Here is a 20,647-nt window from a genome sequence, read left to right on the forward strand (position 1 = left end):
CAAGGAAGAAGGGTCTTATCTAGCAAAACGGTCATTTTGAAACAAATTGACAATTTATATACTTTTTAACCTTAAACACTCGTCTTGTCTAAGTCTGTGTGAACTCATTTTTTTTTTTTTCTGTTCAATACGGTCAATACAGTTATGTCGAAAAACTCCCATCTCGTTTTCTTCCCCAACTTCAAAATCATCCTACATCGCTGCAGAAGTACCAACCCAGTGTTTACAAAGAGAACATGCAAAGAAGATCAAATGCCCTTTACAAAAAAAAAAAAAGAAAGTTAAAAAGCGATGTAGGACGTTTTTGACACTGAAGAAGAAAACAAGACAGGAGTCTCGACCCTAAGGAGTCTAGGACATACCCTAATTGTATTGACCCGGATTACACAGACTACGCATGCACATCGCAGAGACGAGACAAGACGAGCATTTGAGGTTAAAAATGATATGAATTGTTAATTTGTTTCAAAAATGATGATTGTTTCACTGGATGAGACCCTTCTTCCTTGGCTGGGATCGTTTAGAGCCATTTGAAGCTGCATTTAAACTGCATTTTGAAAGTTCAAACTTGGGGGCACCATTGAAGTCCATTATATGGAGATAATTCCTGAAATGTTTTCTTTAAGAAGCATAATTTCTTATCGACTGAAGAAAGAAAGACATCTTGGATGACAAGGGGGCAAGGTAAATAATATGTAAACTTTTGTTCTGGAAGTGAACTAGTGAAATTTAAGAGCCACCTAAATTTAATGTTTTCAGACAATTGCAATGTGAAATGAAAATTTCAATAAGCTGCATTTTAGAGTGTGAACTTGTGGTTGCTGTAAACCTTAGCACTCAAGAGTTTTCTTCAAAAGTCCGTGCCATTTAATTGGTGTGTTATTAATCAGCTAAGCCTTTTCTTGTCTTGCTGTTGCTAACAAGTGGCTAAATGGGGCTACAGAGGATGTTGGGGTCATTAAACATCATCAAACTCCACATCTTTCATCTATTCATTAGTCTACTTTAACCACCTAATTGTGTTTATAATCAAGCTCTTGCAAACAATTCTAACTCAGGCTTTCAAAGATTCTAACTCAGGCTTTCAAAGAAAATGTATTTAGACTGAAAGAAGGTGTTGATGTTGAAGTCATGCTACTGTGGTGTAGTTCAGCAATAGCCTACGTTTAGCTGGCAACTGAATTTCGGTTTCAGAATTCATAAAACTTGTGTTAATTTGTAAAGATTGTACAAAATGTTTAAGAATGTTTTGGGCTACAGTGCTTATTTTCTGATTTCAATAATCTAAAAGCCAATGAAAAAATTATTTGGGGCTTTGGTGTGATACTAACTTACGGGTTGACCTACAAAAATATGTCATGACTGCAGCCATCATTGGTGAGGCCTTGTAAAAAACTTCACATCAAGACACGGGATGTCAGGCCCACATATGTGCCGTTTCTTAAATGAAATCTCGAAAGGATCTTAAAGAGTTTTATTGAGTCCAGATTTTCATTATGTAGGCGTATTTAAAGATCTGGACTTAATAAAACTCATCAGATGCAAAAACATCCCCAAACTATCCCAGGTCAACATCTCCTGAATAATAAAAAAAGACTGTGTGGCTTATTTCTGCCATAAGTGCATATTAAACTGGTTTTGTTTAGAAAAAGGAAAGGGGCTTAGTTCACAATATGGGAAATATCAATAGCTAACCTGTATGAGTTGATCCCTTTGATGCCTCCTGTGGACTGTTGGAGCGATTGCGGTTCGGTTGACGTCGTCTGCCCACAGACCGGGCAGTTCGGGTACGGACTTCGCTCACTTTGAAAAAGGCCACCATGAAAGGCTGCTTCTCTAGAGCGCCATCACGACCTACTAACCCCGCTTCCTTGGGATTAATGTTCCAACCTTTAAAAAGAAGAAAGTGCTATAAAGAGGATATCCTTGATGTTTGTCCATCAAACTGAACAGAAATGACCTCTGAGTTACTAACGGAAATGAAAATTTATCTCATTGGCATTGCTTGGTTGATGCAGGACTTTTTGGAAATATGCCATTTGAAATCTGCAATCTTTGCTCATGGCAGCTCATAGGCAATCAGTTTTAAAGGGGTCATCAGATGCAAAGTTCAGTTTTACATGTTGTTTGAACATTAATGTGTGTTGGCAGTGTATGTAAACATCTACCCGCTAATGATAAAAATTCATGTCACTCCACAGAGAGAAGAGAGGGTGCGGGGCAGAGCTTATTAACATTTAAAGCAACCTCGACCAGAACAGGAGGATTTTTGAAGAGCTGATTTTGACAAGATAAAAAGGGTGTTGTTTTTACACTACCACTGAGAATTTTTAACCAAAGTATGTTATAGACTTTTCATTAAGACCCTAAAGAATCATATCAACTTGTGGAAAATGTGGAAAAACCCCTTTAAGCCAATCCAACACATTCTTACTCCCAACTCTTCACATATTAACACTTGGTCAGGACCCCTTGGCGTCACTTTTTGATGCACACGGTACCCCTTTAGCATCATTTTTTGAAATGCAGGGTCCTCCATTGCTTTAAATAAGACAGCTTTGGCGTCAATATGCTGGCGTGAAATTTTATCATGATTTGTCTTGATTACATTACTTATTGGGTAATAATTTTGCCATTATTGCATATATGTTTGGGTGTGTTTTTATCAAAGTAAACACTACTTAAACATTTATGAGCATGTGACCCAACCCCTGTCCCTAAACCTAACCATTTGTCAATATAAAACACAGGATATAACAGGCAGATACAACTACAGTCACAATTTATTTTAAAAAGTATTAATATCCCAAGTCTTCTGAAGCAAAACGCCTGATTTCTGAGAAGAACAGACGCGATCGCCATCTCTGTCCGCCGTAAAGCTCATCCTGTGTGCAGTCTATGCACAAAATTGAAAAATTGCAGACAGAAGAAGCGTTGGTTGTCAGCTTTGGTTGTGAAATGCCATTGGCTCTTGTGTGTCTCGTGACTGATTGCGTCATGCTAAACAAGTTCGGGAGTATCTTTTTGAATGTGATATGTCCAGGAGCGAGATCATTTTCAGCGATTAAAGCCTTATGATTTATTCTGTTCTTCGCATAAAGATATTGGAGGACTTGGAATGCAATGCTACTTGTTTGTAATACTTTTATACTGTTTTTTATGGTCAATTTTTGCAATAAATACCTGTCACTGTACTTTTTTGCCTGTTGCATGTTTTATGTTGCTCAGAAGTGGGTACAATTAGGGTAGGGATGGGGTTATGTGCTCTAAATGATTTCTATTTTTGCAAATGCATGCAAACCATTAAATGTGGCACATAATGCAAACCATTAAAATCCACTGAGGTCCCTGCAAGTCCAAAAGTGTAAAGGGGTATCCTGAACATCAAAAAGTGATGCCAAGGGGTCCTGACCAAGCATCAATATGTCACAAACATGTTGGCCAATCGCCTGAGCTATACACATATAAATTAAACTCATCTTAAATTCATCTTACCACTGCTGGTCTCCACACTGATCTGTAGACCGAGGTTATGATGTGGACTCATCACCCAGAAATTACTAGTTGCTGTGATGTCAAACTCCAGCCATCCTTCTTCAGCGGCCCACAACCTGCGAGTATCCAGCAGGAATAGGTCGGCATCCCTGCAAATAAGCAAGTAAGTAGGTCATTAACTGTTATAAACACTATTTACAAGAATCTTCGATCCCATTTAATTTATATATGTTTTATTAATATAAATAATACAGTAAATGTATTTATTTCTTTATTTCTTTATTTTTGTCAGCACAAGGCTATCTTTATGGTGAGAACAAAGTGAACAACAGGAAACGCAGTATAAATATATGGAATAAATGCTAATAACATATGGAAATGCTATTAAAACTAATATGCATAAACGGTTACTTCTATAGAAAATGCAAGTTTAGACATGAAAAAGCAATGGAATTACAACTGTACTTTGCAAACACATTGGCTTTAAAGAGAAAACTTCTTTTAATGAAAACATTTATGAATAATTTAACAGAATAATTAATAAGAGCTATTTATTTATTAAATATTAGGTTGTTCGCTATTGCAGCATGTTGCATCTCATCCTGTTGTCCTCTTCAAATTTTCTTTAATATTTTCTAACATCATCATCACTTTGTCAAATTTAGAGGAGCTTCAAGTCACTGATTTGAGAACAGAGTCAGATGTTTGATCGCTGTAGCCTTACAGGAAGGCCTGTGCCATTATAGTAATTACACACTATGCATGGTAATAAGCATTGGCCAGGTCACTTCAAAGCTGTCGGTCACACAGGTGTTCTGGGAATGTCCCTGCAGCCCCTCGTTATTGCTCATTAATTAGAGCTGCTCCATATGAGGTTCTTCCCTCCGGTGGTTCACACGTCACATACGACATGGACGCATCGTGCTTATGCTGACTCATACTGTTTAGTGCCACCAGTCACACAGCTTCACCTGGGACGGGGTCTGAATGAGACCACAGGGGAGCTGGCAACTCTAAAAGCCCAACTGTAAAGCCTCTTACAGACACATTAAATTAACTGGAATAATAAAGTCAGAAGTGTCAGGGGTTTTTTGGTTACATAAATCGCGTTTATTGCCTCTGTCACTGGCTGCTGTTAAAATGGACCTATAGTTTAATAGCTTCACACTGCCATTGCATGCATACAGGACCGTCTTCACATATGGGTTGGGAGGGTTTTCCAAGGAGGCCAGATGTACATGAAAACAACCAGGGATTAGAACATATACAAACAGAAAAGTAATGACTCTACAGTCAAGGCAAGCTGGAGTTTTCATGAGGTATTGATGGATCGTCATGAAAACAAAACCTGATCTATGCTGTGATTTCAAAATAAATACAACTGACAGTGTTTAAAAATGCATCTCATATATCTCCAAAACAGTTTTATCTCAATATAATAAAGTATTCAAAGCTGCTTTGAATAAAAGAGCCACATATACACATAAATGCACATTTTCTTATAATTCCACTTCTTTTTTTTTTGTATGTGGTTTATATTAGAAGTTTCCCAAAATTAGATGATTTCCATTAACAATGTGATTTTCAAAAAAAAGTGCTCATAAAGTATGTAAACTAGATTTTTTTTTTTTTTTGCATACTGTTTCCTACACTTTGTTAAAATAACTGTAGAATAAGGCAGTATAGTAATCAATTTCAGACATACCCAAACAATGGAAGATGGGGAATGTCTGGAAATAGTCATCATTTCTAGTGGTGTAGAAATTAAACACCTTTGACGTATTATAGTTGGTCCAGAGAAACAAAGTCCAATCACTTGAAAACATGTTCCTGCATGCTATTGTTTCTTTACATTTAAGGCCATGTGAAGCTTGTTGACTTGAGGTTCACTATGCTGCTGAGTTAGGTCAAATCGTCTTGCCACATGGGCTAAATTCAGCCAGATATACAGTACAGCCCCTCTGCACCACCTCCATAACCAAGTTATTTTTTGCTTCATGGATTAAAGGCTTACACACTTCAGAAGTTTCTCTCAGCCATCTTGTGCATCTGCTTAGCTTAGCTATACCGCATTTCCCCAACCAATGTGTTTTTTAAAGATCACGAACCATAAACACAGTAATTATGCTGTTAAAACTTGACAAGTTGGCAAATTAATCTGTTTGTAAGCAAATACATTTTGCAAGCCACACAGCAATTGGGATCTACACACAGAAAGTGGCATGTAGGGAAATACCACCAAGTACGCTATAATTTGCATCAAGGTAAACTTTGCTGTACAGTGATACAATGACTGGCGATGAATAATCTCAAGATATGGCTAAAAATAAAAGACTCCCACTGCAGGTTTGTAGAAAAACAGTGTGTCCATTGTTCAACTCAGGATGTACACCAAATGAACACTTTGTGATAAACAGTTGAAACTATTTGGGAAAGAAACATGTAGCTCATTAGGCCAGAGATTTTGGCTCTGGCCTTATAGTTTTATTTGGTGCCTATTTCTCTTAAACCATAATAATAATAATAAAATATGGCTAGCATCATAGTCACATCTTAATGGTGAGTTTTGGACACTTTACAGGTCACGCCATCTGCCTTTCTCAAGGAGATATCCCTCCCACCACCCACAAAGTCAATGTTTGACGTGTGTTGGTGGGTTCTTTTTTAGACACCAAACTAACGCTATTTTTGTTGTGCGCCGTGGTCATGGCCTTAGTCTACATAAAGTACATGGTAGACAACCTCTGCTGTGTTTAGTGATAGACGCCTGAGCTCGATCTAAAACAATTACTCAGCTAGAAATTCTGAATAAGCACCAACAAATAAGTATTTTCACTGGGGCTGGCCTCCACTAAAAATTATTCTGGTCGACTAGCAGTCGTTCATTTTAAGCATTAGTCGACTATTAGTCGCACATTTATTAATAAACAATATAAATCATAATTATGAGCCTTTAATTGCCTACATAGCCTAATAAGCACTCAATCGCACAAGAAAAGCTATAGCAGATATAATAATTATGAATGTGTCATTAAAAAAAAACAAGAAGTAAAATGTATTACTGTTTTAATAATCTACTGATAAACTAGTGCTTTCTTTGTTTTTGGCTTAAGAGATGAAGTCAGTGACACTAGGGTGACCAACTGGCAATAGATCTGGTGCGGGACAGCAGATGTGATTTTGCGGGACAATGCGGGAAATGTATGAGACAAATACATTTACCACTGTTATGTAATGTAAATACTGATTTACATCCGTTGTCATATGTGCTTATTTATGTTTCTGAGCGCGCACATGTAAGCAAAAGAAAGTGCGTCCGTTTTGTGAGTGAAGAGAATCCACCCGCGAGAGAAGACATTTGTGCTTGGCAATTTTGATGCGCCCTCGCATTACAACAATGCGCTCTGGACATCTGTCATTAAAATAACGCCATAGAAACAGCCTCTAACAAACTATTAAAATAAGAAGAAAGTCAGGTTTGAAAGCTGTATCGATTTTTTAAATTGGTTAAAATGAATGAGAGAATATTCAATATGTGTTTTTCCGTGTGCACTCGACCATTTCCGTCGGTGGTGCTAGATCACATGATGAAGTCCGCACATCCTTTGCCCAGAAACTACGCCGCAAAAAGAATAATAAAAAGCTTTCTTAATTAGGCAAATATGACAATAAAAAACCAACAGACTGATGAAAACGCTGGACATATTCTCAATATGTGACATGCGAAACAAGGGGTGAAAATGCTGTGCTATACAATGTAAAGTGGGACAGGTGGTCACCCTAGGTGACACTGACTCATCATCTCCACAGTAGTGATGCACCTGTATTTTCATACGAATTACATACCCTGAGAATAGGCCTATTTGTTTTTTATTTGAATTGGTTGATTTAAAACTAGAGGTTTCACTCTCTATAGATTTTATTTTTCATGTCCGTATGGCAAGTATACACAGAGTGTCGAAGTGACGTGCTCAAGTTCACAGAGATGGCAGAAAGCACATCCTGTTTGCTTTCATTATTTTACAAAAGCACAACATTTCGTTGTTATTCGGAGTGCACACAAATAAACGTAGAGTCTTTACAGATTCGAAAGATGACTTACTTTTATCTGTATGACCAAAAATGACAATTTTAAGAGCACGTGACTGCACCAGTGCCTCCATCTGTCATGCAGTGAGTGTTCTACTGTTCAGATTCCACACTCCGCAGAGACACTTCAATAGTGCACATTTTTCTAGGTTAACATTAGATGTTAACCTTTAACAGCCATGTAAAGTTGCTACTACAAACATCTTTCAGATGAAAAGCCATATTTGAGGTTGATGAATTATGTACTACATTACCACACAGACCAGCCAATAACGATCTGTCCGTCACGGACTGTGTGACTTTTTCTTCAGCGACTAAGCGACTAATAATATTTTGGTCGACCAAGACTCTTTTTGTCGACAGTTAGTCGACAATTAGGGGGCAGCCCAACAATTGTACTTAAATTTGATCATATTTCCTAGGGGTGTATTGGTACACAAAAAGTTTTGGTACATCCCTCAGTTTTAAAGTAATTGTTCAGTATGTTTTCAGTACAGCAGGGGCAAAAACAAGCCTTTTTATCATTTTTATTAAACAATGGTCTACTGAAGAAACTATGTTTTTTTTAAATATAAAAAAGTCAGTCAATATTGCTGCAAAGGGCATCAACAAAAACTGCAGTTGTAATTGAGGGAAAACATTTGAAGTGCTAAGACTTTTGAATACATTTTTTTTTTCAGAATTACTCTATGTTTGCAAAGTTAAACTAGACACGTTTGATGTTAGGATAATCCTTTAAATGGAAATATGTGAATTTTTATAAATCGCAAGATGTAAGTTGTGTCCCTACGAAAACTTGTCTCAAAGGCATTAAATAACATGCATCTGACAGGAGGACAAGCCATGTAGAGTTATGATTTAGTTATAAGAGTTTAATACAAAGCACATCTCAGTTTTAGGACAGCTTTGATTGTGCATTTATCCGGTAGCAGCTCACTCTGTGTCTTTTATTATGTGTTCATAACAATTAAAGTATATTAATAGAAATTATATTGTTCCATTAGTGGAACTCAGAGTTTGGAATTACATTCTGCACACAGAATTTCTGCACATGCAGTGATTAAAACCATTACAACTGTTACCGTATATTTACATTTAGTTCTAAATTAGGATTTCAGAATACAATACGTATTACATCTCTATACTGTAAACTTCTATACTCTATTTAAAGATAAATTCATTGCTGTCTCACTAGTGGCAACTAAACAGAATTACAGAAGCTGAGTTCATTTTAATGGAGTGTGAAGACCAAACTAAGTCAAATTAATTAAGTAAGTAAAGTAAACTAAGTAAAGTTAATTAGGTTAATTTATTAACTTCTAGTTGTTCTAGAAGTCTAGTTGTGCTTTATACATGTTTTCGAAAGGGATAGCAAATAAATGCCCATATTGCCATATTATATAATAATATTTGTACATTTCACTGCTCATTTACCTGTCTGGATGTTCCCAAACCACTTGGAACACGCTAAGTAGGAATGTCTCATTGCGGAAGGTCCTGGTCACACACTCCTTGTAGATCCTGAATTCTGCAGCTGTGATGGCCTCTCCCTCTGGAATCTGGGACAGGTTGAATTTGAACTCTTTATGGTGCCTTCTCTGTGGAGACAGCTCTCTGTCATTTTCCACTGTCCAAAGACAAACACAAAAGGACAATGATACGTTTTAGTGTGCTTGACGAACTACTATTGATGTATAATTTGCATTTTTGTATACTCTGGGTCACTTAGACTATACAGTGGAAAGTTTGTGAGACCTTTGAAATATCTGGATTTCTGCACAGCACATAAAATGTGGTTTGATTTTTGTCTAATTCACTATTAAAGACAAATACAATCAGACAGATTTGAAAATGTGAGTGATCATAGACTGAACCTCAGTCATAGGCTGAACCTCAATTTCTACAAAAGCTAATTGGAGTCAATTAAGGAGATAAGATTGGAGGTATGGGTTACAAAGATCCCTGCTCTTTAAATACAGACACACACTGACAAATATGTTCTTTTCAAGAAAAGTAGTGAACCATGCCTCAAATCCCAAAAGTTATTTAAAAAAAAAAAAACATATTACAGTGACACACAAAGCTGGAAAAGGCAAAGAAAGCACTGCACAAAGATACCCTGTCTGCAAATGTCAAAACACTGTATGTATTAAATCAATCAATCCTATAGGCAATCCAGAATGTAACGAGACATGAAACAAGGGTAAAAGACCTCCAGAAAATTCTACACAGTATTTGTTCATGTGTCCACTATCAGAAAAAAAAAAAAAAAAAAAAAAAAAAACACTGAATAAGAATAGTGTTCATGAATAGACAACATAAAGCCAGATACATAACCACTGCTGTCTAAAAAAATATTGAGACATTGCCCAAGATTCCACAATGGTTCTCGGAAAATGTTCTGTGCACAGTTGAAACACAAATATGTACTATGCTTTGTTTAGAGCAAAAGGGGCAGTGCACACCAACACTAAAACCTCTTCCCAACTGTGAAGCATGGTGGAAAGAGGTTTAGCATGGTTTAGCACTGCTTTGCTGCCTTAGGGTCTGAGAACATCACAGTCATTGAAAGAACAATGAATTCTAAAGTGTATAAATACATTTTACAGGAGAATATCAGTACAGCAAATCATGACATCAAGAGAAGTTAGGTAAGGCAATAAAACAATGAGGCAAAACATACAAAAATAAGAAAATATGTGCATTCTGACATAAAGCCAACTGAGCTGCTGTGCCATAACCTAAAGAGGACTGTGTTATCAGGACAACCCGACAATACTGATAAACAGAAACAGATTTGTGGAAAGGAATGGTCTAAAACTGGTCAGTGGACCAATAAGCAGCTACAGAAAACATTTGGCGGAAGTTTGCTGCTAAATGAAAATCTACAAGTTAGGGTTCAGTGGTTCACTTAATTTCTCCACCCTGCACTGTGAATGATTACTGTATTAATGATTAATGTGTTCATTAAGATTACTCAATATGAAAAGTGTGTTATTAGTTGCATCAGATTGTGTTTGTGTATAATTGGGAATAAATTAATACCAGGCCACATTTCAATCCAGATAGTATAATAAAGGAGTCCACTAACTTATTCTTGTCACTAGTATAGTGTAGTACTATATTTCCCATAGCCCCTTGTCTTTGAATAAACTGCCATCAGAAACTTTCATTCTTTGTATCTCTTGCAGTGAATCTGTGGCAGACAAACTCAAGTCTTGTTCTGTGTGTGTAAACATTTACTGCTAAATCCAGAAGGACAAACATTGCAATAATACTGTCTTGTTTTCCTGAGTATAGTGACAAGCAGCTACTGTTAAGCCAGTACTCTTGTTGATAGCACAAACACACTGCTATTTAGATGCAAAATCACAATGTGAAAAGATACTTGGACCAAACATTTTTAACAATACTCTGAAATTATATAATAATATAATAATATTTAGATAGGTTTAAGTATGACATTATTAGTGAAAGACCGAATGGTAACATCATCTCTTTTGACATATACCTAAACAGTACAAAGATATGGTAAGCTATGTATGCTCAATAATGGCCTATAATTGAATGACCTAATTCACCCATATGGTCTGTACATATGCATTTATTCTACAGCACCACTTCACAGAGCATCCAGATGTGCAGGGCATGTGCTGTAGTAATGATTCACTATTTCTGGTAGAATTATAATTCTTTATTTATTCAAGCTGTTCCCACAGCAAAGGACATCATGGCAATTCATTTCTCCACAGTTTTAAGTACTAGCAGCCACTCGTACAGAAAAAGGAAAAAGGGGAAACTATGACCAGAGTGTGTTTTCTCATCAGACGACAGCTTTGTCATTCTGCCGTGCTGCTCTTCCCCCCACGTCACAGACAAGCCTTCCTCTTGTTCCTACAAACAACCCATGGGCTGTATTTCTTGCCGTAAGTACAAGTCCAGCCGGATGCCCCGCTTATGGGACCAGGGTGAAGTGTCCTGCACTGATTGTATTTCCATGCTTCCCTAGGTGAGGAACACACGCTTCCATCTAAGCCCTGCCTCCTTGTGAAGAGGAAAACAAAGTTGTGGAGTAAACCAAATCATGGAGCAGAGGAATGAATTAGAGATCAACAAGGGTATTGGGGTAATGTGAAGACTACCCCCTTTTTCTCTGTTTGGTGAATTACAGTAGCTGTTTAAAGTTCTCCAAAATCACAAGGGAGCAACTTCTCTGATCTGTGGTCTTCCAACAGGGAGTTACACTCCTCTGCTGTCCTGACACATGCATTACGAATTAAAAGTGAACCTCTTGAGAAAACCTCAAAGGGCCTAAGACGGATCCCTGAGGGACACCCTGTCCTTGTGCTACATACTCCGCTCTAATTGACTGACTAACCTTGGAGAACCCACCTGCAAAGTACGAAATCTAGTATTGGCAGCTTCGAGTGGGACTTTTGACCTCTAGTGAGGCTTACAACCAAAAAAGAAGAGAAAGAAGAGTAGAGGGAGAATTTGCTTTAGTGCAGTTCCAGCTTCAGGGTTCACATGGCGATGGCTTAACACCAGGCCTTTTCTCACTCACAATATGTCTAAGTAATTCATACTGAAAGCAATTTCCAGAGGTCCCGTTTGTGATGTTTTTCACATCAGCACATCAGGTTTGAACGTGGCTGTTTCACATGCTGCTGAGACTTCTTCATTAACAACTTCCACAGGTGGATCCAACAGCAGAATCCAGTCTCTCAGTAGTAAAAACATCCGAGATGACAGATATATTAAAGGTCATCACCACACACGGTATCGAGACCCACTTGTCTAGAAATGACCTTGTTACTTTTGTTAAAAATCAGATTACCCATGAGGGTGTGGCAGAATATATACTCTGCCAATGCCATTCTTTTCTGTGTTCATTGCCTGTATTACCATTATGAAAGCGGAAATTTGCAAAGGTCTCAACTGCTCAGGAGTAATTGTGTCCTCTGCGAATGCTGTTGCCTTTTTGAGAGAATAATGGAAAAAAGGAGGCTCACAAAATGATAGATTATGCTTATATCAAGGACTTGGCATCAACAGTAAGAAACACAACCAAAACCACAGAGCCCATATGGTCTGATACGACTGATGTGGTTTTTTAGAGGACAGACCCAGAAAGGACCCACAACAATAACTCTGTGACCACATACTAAACAAAAATGTGAAAGTGCAAAGGGTTATTTGAGCAAGAGACATTTAAGAGAGACAAAGTGGAAAGTCTTGAGTGGCTTTCATTGTGTTGGCGTTCTTCATCATCTTCACAGATACTCTTCTCCCACACACATTAACAGGAAAAGAGGACAGGGATGTGATGATAGATCCAGGGAGAGGGACATTCACTGAGAAATGGTAAGCAAAATTATACGAATATACAAATCTGTATACTGCAAGTGTACAATTACATAATACATGCTAATGTAAAAATACATGAAAAATTTTTGGTTGTTTGTGTAAAAAGAATTTTAATAATCTGACATTAATTCATTAAATCTCAAAATGATTAATAACCAAAAGTTATTACTACACCACCTGCATGTGACATCATTGACAACAGTCCTATATATTGCTCATCCAATGTGTTTCAAACGACAGAGGTGCAGCCATGTTTTGAGAAACAATTGTGACCGGCTAGTTAATTTCTCCTATGGTGATGAAATTATGTTTTTTGAGGAAAACATTTGAGGTTTTTTCTCTATATAATGGACTGCTATGGTGCCCTGAGTTTGAACTTTCAAAATGCAGTTTAAATGCGGCTTCAAATGATCCCAAATGCGGTTATAAACGATCCCAGCCGAGGAAGAAGGATCTTATCTAGCAAAACGATTGGTTATTTTCATAAAAATAATACAATTTATATAATTTTTTAATGTCAAATGCTCATCTTGTCTTGCTTTTCCCGACCTCAGCTTTTTTTCCGGGTCATGACAGTTAGGGTATGTCAAAAAACTCCCATCTCATGTTCTCCCTCAACTTCAAAATTGTCCTATATCGCTGTTTTACCTTTTTTGTTAAGGGTGTTTGATCTTCTTTGCATGTTCACTTTGCAAAGACTGTGTTGGAACTTCTGCAGTGATGTAGGATGATTTTGAAATGATTTGTGAAGTTCACGCAGAGCAAGACAAGACGAGCGTTTTGAGATTAAAATTTTTTTTAAAGATTTTTTTAATGAAAATAACTGACTGTTTTGCTAGATAAGACCATTCCTCAGCTGGGATTATTTACAACCGCATTTGGGATCGTTTGAAGCCGCATTTAAACTGCATTTTGGAAGTTCAAACTCAGGGCACCATATCAGTCCAATGTTTTCCTCAAAAAGCACAATTTCTTTACGACTGAAGAAAGAAAGACATGAACATCTTGGATGACAAGTGGGTGATTACATTATCTATAAATTGTTGTTCTGGAAGTGGACTTCTCCTTTAAGCAGCAAGTTAGGTTGTTTTATGGAAAACACACCCCAGAACAGAACAGATGCAGCAAAAAATACCCCAATAGACAGTACGTAGCTAAATGTAAATTAATTTCATTAAAATTAAAATTTTTTGTTGAAAATATAGGAATTTCCATGCATCATTTGCTAAAAGTAACCTTTGTTACAGTATAAAATAGATAAGTTGATAAATACAGAGAAGGGGTCTGGGATAAAGCTCTGTGTTGTTCTAATTAGGGCTTATTTTCTATTTCCACCTGTGTAACATCTGTTTCTTGCCTTCTTTGCTATTGTCATTAGCCCACACAGAACAAAATGGAGTGGGCTATGACCTACAGAGAAGATATGGAAAACTTTCAAAACACGCAGAAAAGAGATAGAGAGAAATATATATATATATATATATATATATATATATATATACACAGGCTATGAAGTGGCATACAGCTGCATGGGCTGGGCAGTTAGGCTTCAGTGTGGTCCGTGGTCAAATACGAGTCGCACTTTAAATGTTTTCCATCACATCCCCTGAAGTAGTCCGGTGGTCATTTGCATTTGATTCGCTCACCACATCTTGACTTTTTCCTCTCTGCCCACAACCACTAAGAAAAACAAAAGCTTATTTCCATTTTCCTCACCACATCCACTTCCTCCAAGACCAAAGGGGGCGCTACACTGATGTCAATCCTACACATAATTTTAAACTATATTCCAGAGGTTTTGCTCTATGAACGGGAGATGCTAAATAAAACTTTGTGTAGGAGGAGTGACTATAGTACTGCTTCCTTCAAAGGAAAATTTTACCAAAAAATAAAAATTTTGATCTTTTGCTCACCCTAATATACTCAGCCTATACGGCTAAAATACAATGACAATGTTACAAGCATCATGGGATGTATATTTCCTAACTATAAAATATCAACCTAAATGACTCTGATAGCAATACAGATGTTTAGCAACATTATCACTTAAATGCTGTTTTAATTATTTTAATTATTTATACTGATATAACAAATGTGATGATTTGCCCAGGGAATTCATGATTCAAACATTTTATAAAAGCAATTTTACAATTTTACAACAAATTTTTACATGTAACATTTTCTACAGTGTAGACAATGTGTACAAAATGTAGACTTACAATGTATATAAATATATAAGTATCTGCTTAATGTAGTACTTTGGTGCAAAACAAATCACTACCAACAAGTTTCTGTTAAGTATTAAATCATAATTTATATCTAAAGCTTTTTAATTATTCTGCCGGATCCAAAATCTAGTCACCACAAACTTGTGAGAAAAAATGTTGGCCATACACAAAGCCTGCAATTACTTCCTGCATCTCTGCAGCACATGAAACATTGAGAACCAGATGATTTGAAAGCTGTCTCCTTCAGTTTAACCAATAAAAATGTGCTGTGAAGCCAGGCATGTGAAGAATCTATCTGTGTTTATGTAATTATCTTCAGAATCCCCGTTCACATTCTCTTCCCCCACAATCTAATTGTTCCAGCTTCTGTAATGAAAAGCTACCGCGACTTGCTTGTCATCTGTAAGGCTGCACTTGTTTTTGATGCTCTTAAAAACGTAAATTATGTTTTTATAAAAATCATCCAAACCCACCAAAACTCCTTTGATCCAAAAATGTAATAACTTATGTTAGGGAGGCCTTCTCCAGAGCAGAGCTCACACTGCATTGTGGTTTCACAGGAAGACAGTATCAAAAAACGTAAGGTGTTTAGCAGCAGACAACCAATCACAAAGTGACCATGCTTGTCTCTTATAATTAAATATCTACAACATCTTCTGAGAGAAACTGAAATTAAAAGTTAAAAATTGTAAAGGTAAAAATGTGATGGTAAACTCTCTTTTGTGTTTTCCTTTCATTTTTCTGTCTTTGTCTTTTGTTTTTGCTGAATGTTTTGGGATGACTTAAGCCCACCAATACAGCCCACCAATTTATGTAGTGTCGTTTCAATAGATGGACAAGCAGACAGACTTACAGCCATTTGAAGACAATTTACAGCATTTTACCATTAAGAGAACATAAGTTGTTAGAAATACCAGTAAATCAGTTCTGGCAGTTTGTTGGCATGGAAAGCTGTAACATTTCCAATATAGGCTCCTTGGAAAAATGTGCCCCTACCTACATTTTTTGTAAAACTCCAAAACACACACTTAAACGTAAAATTTACTGCAGTTTCCAACCGAAATAAAGACCAGAGGCAGTAAAAATCCATCAACTTTAATTATGTTTCACACAAATAATGATTATAGGAGCAGATTGTTATTATTGATACATTTTTGATTATTGATTAAGTATTTATTTTTTCACATCTCCTTGCACAATACTATACTATGACCTAAAAACACATTTACATTAGAGGATGATTTTTAAACTAATAGATTTGAATTACAAACTCCATATGTACAGTTTTTAAAACTGATTATCAGTCAGTCTTTACCTCTAACCACTAGTCAAAAGCTGTAGTTCTCGTCACACAATTTTGCAATGATGTTTATAGTTTCTATGGTTTCGGGAATTACCAAATGTGCCAAATGGTTTCAGGAAGTACCAAATGCTGAAAAAAAGAACTTGAAATTAAAGGTTGCATATTATGCTTTTAGGAAACACAGCCCTAGATTATTTACCTACCCTGAGTAATATCCCTAGTGAAAAATATATATACTTAAACATACTTAAAATACATTTATTTAATGCTAAGTATACTACAAATACATTTAATTGTGCGGAAGTCGTGCCAAAGTCCAACTAAATATGAAAAGTTCAGATGCAAAAGCCTCTAAATCCATCTGACATTTTTCTATAAAATAAGCATTTTTATCAGGCTCCTATGAATAGGTTACTATGTAAATACCGGGACTTGTAATTGAGCTGAGGCTGAGATTTAGTGAGTTCGAAGTAAAAGTATTTGATGGACGAATACTATGTGTCAAAAGCATTCACTCAGCATCATTATCTCATTTTTGACCGAGGTGGCTTTTAGCTGGTTTTGCATCTTAACTCTTTTAAGTATATTTGATTGTGCTAAAGTGGAACTATTGCAAGTATACTTCAGGCACACTTTAAATATTTAGCATTTAAAGACCAATATTATTGAAAGATCATACAATCCTCATCAATAGTGACATTAAAACATATTTTAGGCTTAATATTCTGAAATGTGCATTGTGCACAAGTAAAATTAATACAGTTTAATTACAAATTTTATATCAGTAAGTTTTGAGCGATATGTCAGTAAATATGTTAACAGACTTAAACGATACTTAGTATAAAATAAACGCATTTTAAAACTAATACTTTTTTTACTAGGAATACAAGTTTTTATTTTTATCTTGTATTTGCTACTGGTTAGGATTAGGGTCAGGATGTGGTATTTTATATTTTATCAAAAAGTGAGAGACCATTAACCTTTTAACGCCATGCACCAGACATTACATTTTGGAACTGCAACAATTTGTATAACAACCAAAGTATTAAAACATTGGCAGATTCACTTTGATGTGTTTTGGGGAAAACTGAATGTGCTTTTAGCACCAGTGCAGCAAAATGTGCAAGAAGCAGCGTAATATAATCTTGCAAAAATGTTGCCACAAGCAGTGATTCTCCTAATTTGGGTAAATGATGAAAATGGCCAACTATTTAAAGGTAATTTCTGATGATCGCCATCACATAGTTTATCAACATTTTGCTGATGATGTGTAAATGATATCTTAACAGTAGGGAGATGAAAAGCCATTGTTTGTGTGAACAGCAGATGTGGTGTGAACAGATGAAGTGCAATTTAATTGCGATTTACTGGATTTAATGTGTGAAAGTCACTAACAAAATAGATAAAACCACTTGTCAAATGTTTTAATCGCGGAAATATGCAAATACAAATGTCCATGCCAGGTACTTACATCACACTCCAGGGTACTACAGCAAATTTGTACACTCTTCAAAAATACTGCTTTCATTCTAACAGATGTAGAATTTGTATATATATATTTGAATATGTACAGGTTAGGGTTAGGATAAGGGTATATACACATATGGAATTAAAGAATATATACAGGTATTGAAATATTGTAAACTATATATCAAGCATTTATGTAAAACATCTTATGTGACATTAATAGATGCTATGTTGAATAAAGTTTATTAAATAAAGCAAAGCAAGTGAATGCACCTGTAAACACTGCTGTTCTCACCACACAGCTTTGCGATGATGTTTGTGAAAGTTCACTGAAACAATGGTTTTGGGAAATACCGAATTGTTGAACTATGTTGTTAACAGTGGAACAGTTTGCTAACAATGCTTTTGGAAAACACACCCCTAGATTATTTACTAACCCTGAGTGATATATGGGAAATGAGGAACAATATAACAAAATCCCTAGGTTAGTAAAATTCCAATAGTCTAGTTTTAAAATGGCCACTGCATAGACAAAAGGCCGGGGTTTATGGGGTTTTATATTCGAGAATCTGGAAGATGGCAGGGGTTTGACACAGTATTCCCTGGGTATTTCCTACAACCATGATCTAAGTCTCTGACCCACGCAAAGCATCAAAGGGACAACTACAGGAGTCAGAGCTCTGAGCAGAGGTCAGCAAGAGGTGCAATAGTTTATGGCACAACATAGAAGACACAGTCATAAAGATCCATCGGTTGGTGTGAACAGTGGGAAAGAGATCAGGCTTTTTTTATTCTAGTTATACAGTGTTATAAACTTACTAGATTTTAAGTTAAAGGCAATGATGATCTTCCATTATAAAAAATAAAAAACCTAGTGATGAAATACATCAAGTTGCATAAAGTGCTTTATTAAAGGAGAAGTCCACTTTCAGAACAGAAATTGACAGATAATGTACTCACCCCTTGTCATCCAAGATGTTCATGTCTTTCTTTCTTCAGCCATAAAGAAATTAGTTTTTTTGAGGGAAACATTTCAGGATTTTTCTCCATATAATGGACTGGTATGGTGTCCCCATTTTTAACTTCCAAAATGCAGTTTAAATGCGGCTTCTAATGATCCCAAATGCAGTTGTAAGCGATCCCAGCTGAGGAAGAAGGGTCTTAACTAGCAAAACGAATCAGTTATTTTCATAAAAATAATACAATTTATATACTTTTTAATGTCAAATGCTCATCTCACTCTGCCTAAACCTTGCATGTTCACTTTGCAAAGACTGCACTGTAAAAAACAATTTGTTAATTGTTTAAAATAATTTGTAAGCTGGCTGCCTTAAAATTTTAAGTTCAGTCAACTCAAAAAATGTTTATTCAACTTGAAATGTTAAATTATACTATGTGACAACTTAGATATTTGAGTTGAATCAACTTAAAATTTTAAGGCAGCTGGGTTACTTACCCATCTGTTAAGTTTAGCAAACAGAAATATCTAAGTTGTTACTTAGTACAACTTAACATTTTAAGTTGAATAAACTTATTTTAGTCGACTGAACTTAAAATTTTAAGGCAGCAGGGTAACAAATCATTTTAAGCTGACTCAACAAATTGTATTTTTTATTTTTTACAGTGTGGGTCGGTACCTCTGCAGTGATGTAGGATGATTTTGAAATGATTTTTTAAGTTGAGGGAGAAAATATGAGTTTTTCGACATACCCTAACCGTCTTGAGGCAGAATACACAGAGTTCAGGGACAGCAAGACAAGACGAGCGTTTGAGATTAAAAAGTATTTAAATTGTATTTTTTTAATGAAAATAACCAATCGTTTTGCTAGATAAGACCCTTCTTCCTCGGCTGGGATCATTTTCAAGCGCATTTGGGATCGTTTGAAGCTGCATTTAAACTGCATTTTGGAAGTTCAAAATCGGGGCACCATATCAGTCCATTATATGGAGAAAAATGAAATGTTTAACTCAAAAAACATAATTTCTTTATAGCTGAAGAAAAAAAGACATGAACATCTTGGATGACAAGGGGGTAAGTACATTATCTGTAAAATTTTGTTCTAGAAGTGGACTTCTCCTTTAAGGAACAAAGTATATATTGTATCTCACATTCCATGCAAATACAAAATATATTTCAAATTGTAATCTACTAACTGATAATACTTAATTATATCATTAAATGGCTCTTTGAAATACTTGGTTAAGATTGGTCAGTGGTATAACTGACTGTTATCCCAAGCAAGTCATTTCCTGCATAGCTGTGCTAGTTTCATTTCTCTCAAATCATACTCTCTTTATTCTCACATAATAAAATAATTTACTCTAATCAATATTTCATGTCCATTTATTATTATTATTTTATTTGGAAAGTTGCCTTGTTATATTTTCTCTGCTTCACATCAGGGACTGTCGGGTTTATTTAGCATTAAATCACCCTGTCAGTTTTATTTTGTGGTACTGACCTTTAGGAAAGTGTATTTTTATAGAAAGTTGGAACAAATCTTTATTGGACTGATCTGACATTTCATACTAGAAGAAATGAAATCTGTCTGCATTGCTCCGTATTTGCACGATACTTAAAGAATAGCAGTAATTTGTGATGACTGCAACTGTTAAAAGATGTCTGATGTCTTTCAATCTCTTCATCTCTGTAACCAACACCAACTATCTGAAGCAAATAATCTCAATGGTGAATGGC

General features: G+C 36.0%; 1 protein-coding gene across 2 annotated transcripts in view; it reads right to left on the minus strand.

Annotated features, from left to right (window-relative positions):
- Positions 1–20,647, minus strand: part of bmp6 (bone morphogenetic protein 6) — a 48,914-nt gene that overhangs the window by 14,142 nt on the left and 14,125 nt on the right. For both annotated transcript variants that reach the window (XM_051098127.1, XM_051098126.1), the window contains exons 2-4: positions 9,019–9,211; positions 3,496–3,644; positions 1,696–1,890 (exon numbers count right to left, since the gene is read on the minus strand). In XM_051098127.1, coding sequence (XP_050954084.1) covers positions 1,696–1,890; positions 3,496–3,644; positions 9,019–9,211 — 537 coding nt within the window. The remainder of the gene's footprint in view (positions 1–1,695; positions 1,891–3,495; positions 3,645–9,018; positions 9,212–20,647) is intronic.

The sequence above is a fragment of the Labeo rohita genome, chromosome 24 (assembly GCF_022985175.1).
Source record: "Labeo rohita strain BAU-BD-2019 chromosome 24, IGBB_LRoh.1.0, whole genome shotgun sequence".
NCBI classification, from domain to species: domain Eukaryota; kingdom Metazoa; phylum Chordata; class Actinopteri; order Cypriniformes; family Cyprinidae; genus Labeo; species Labeo rohita.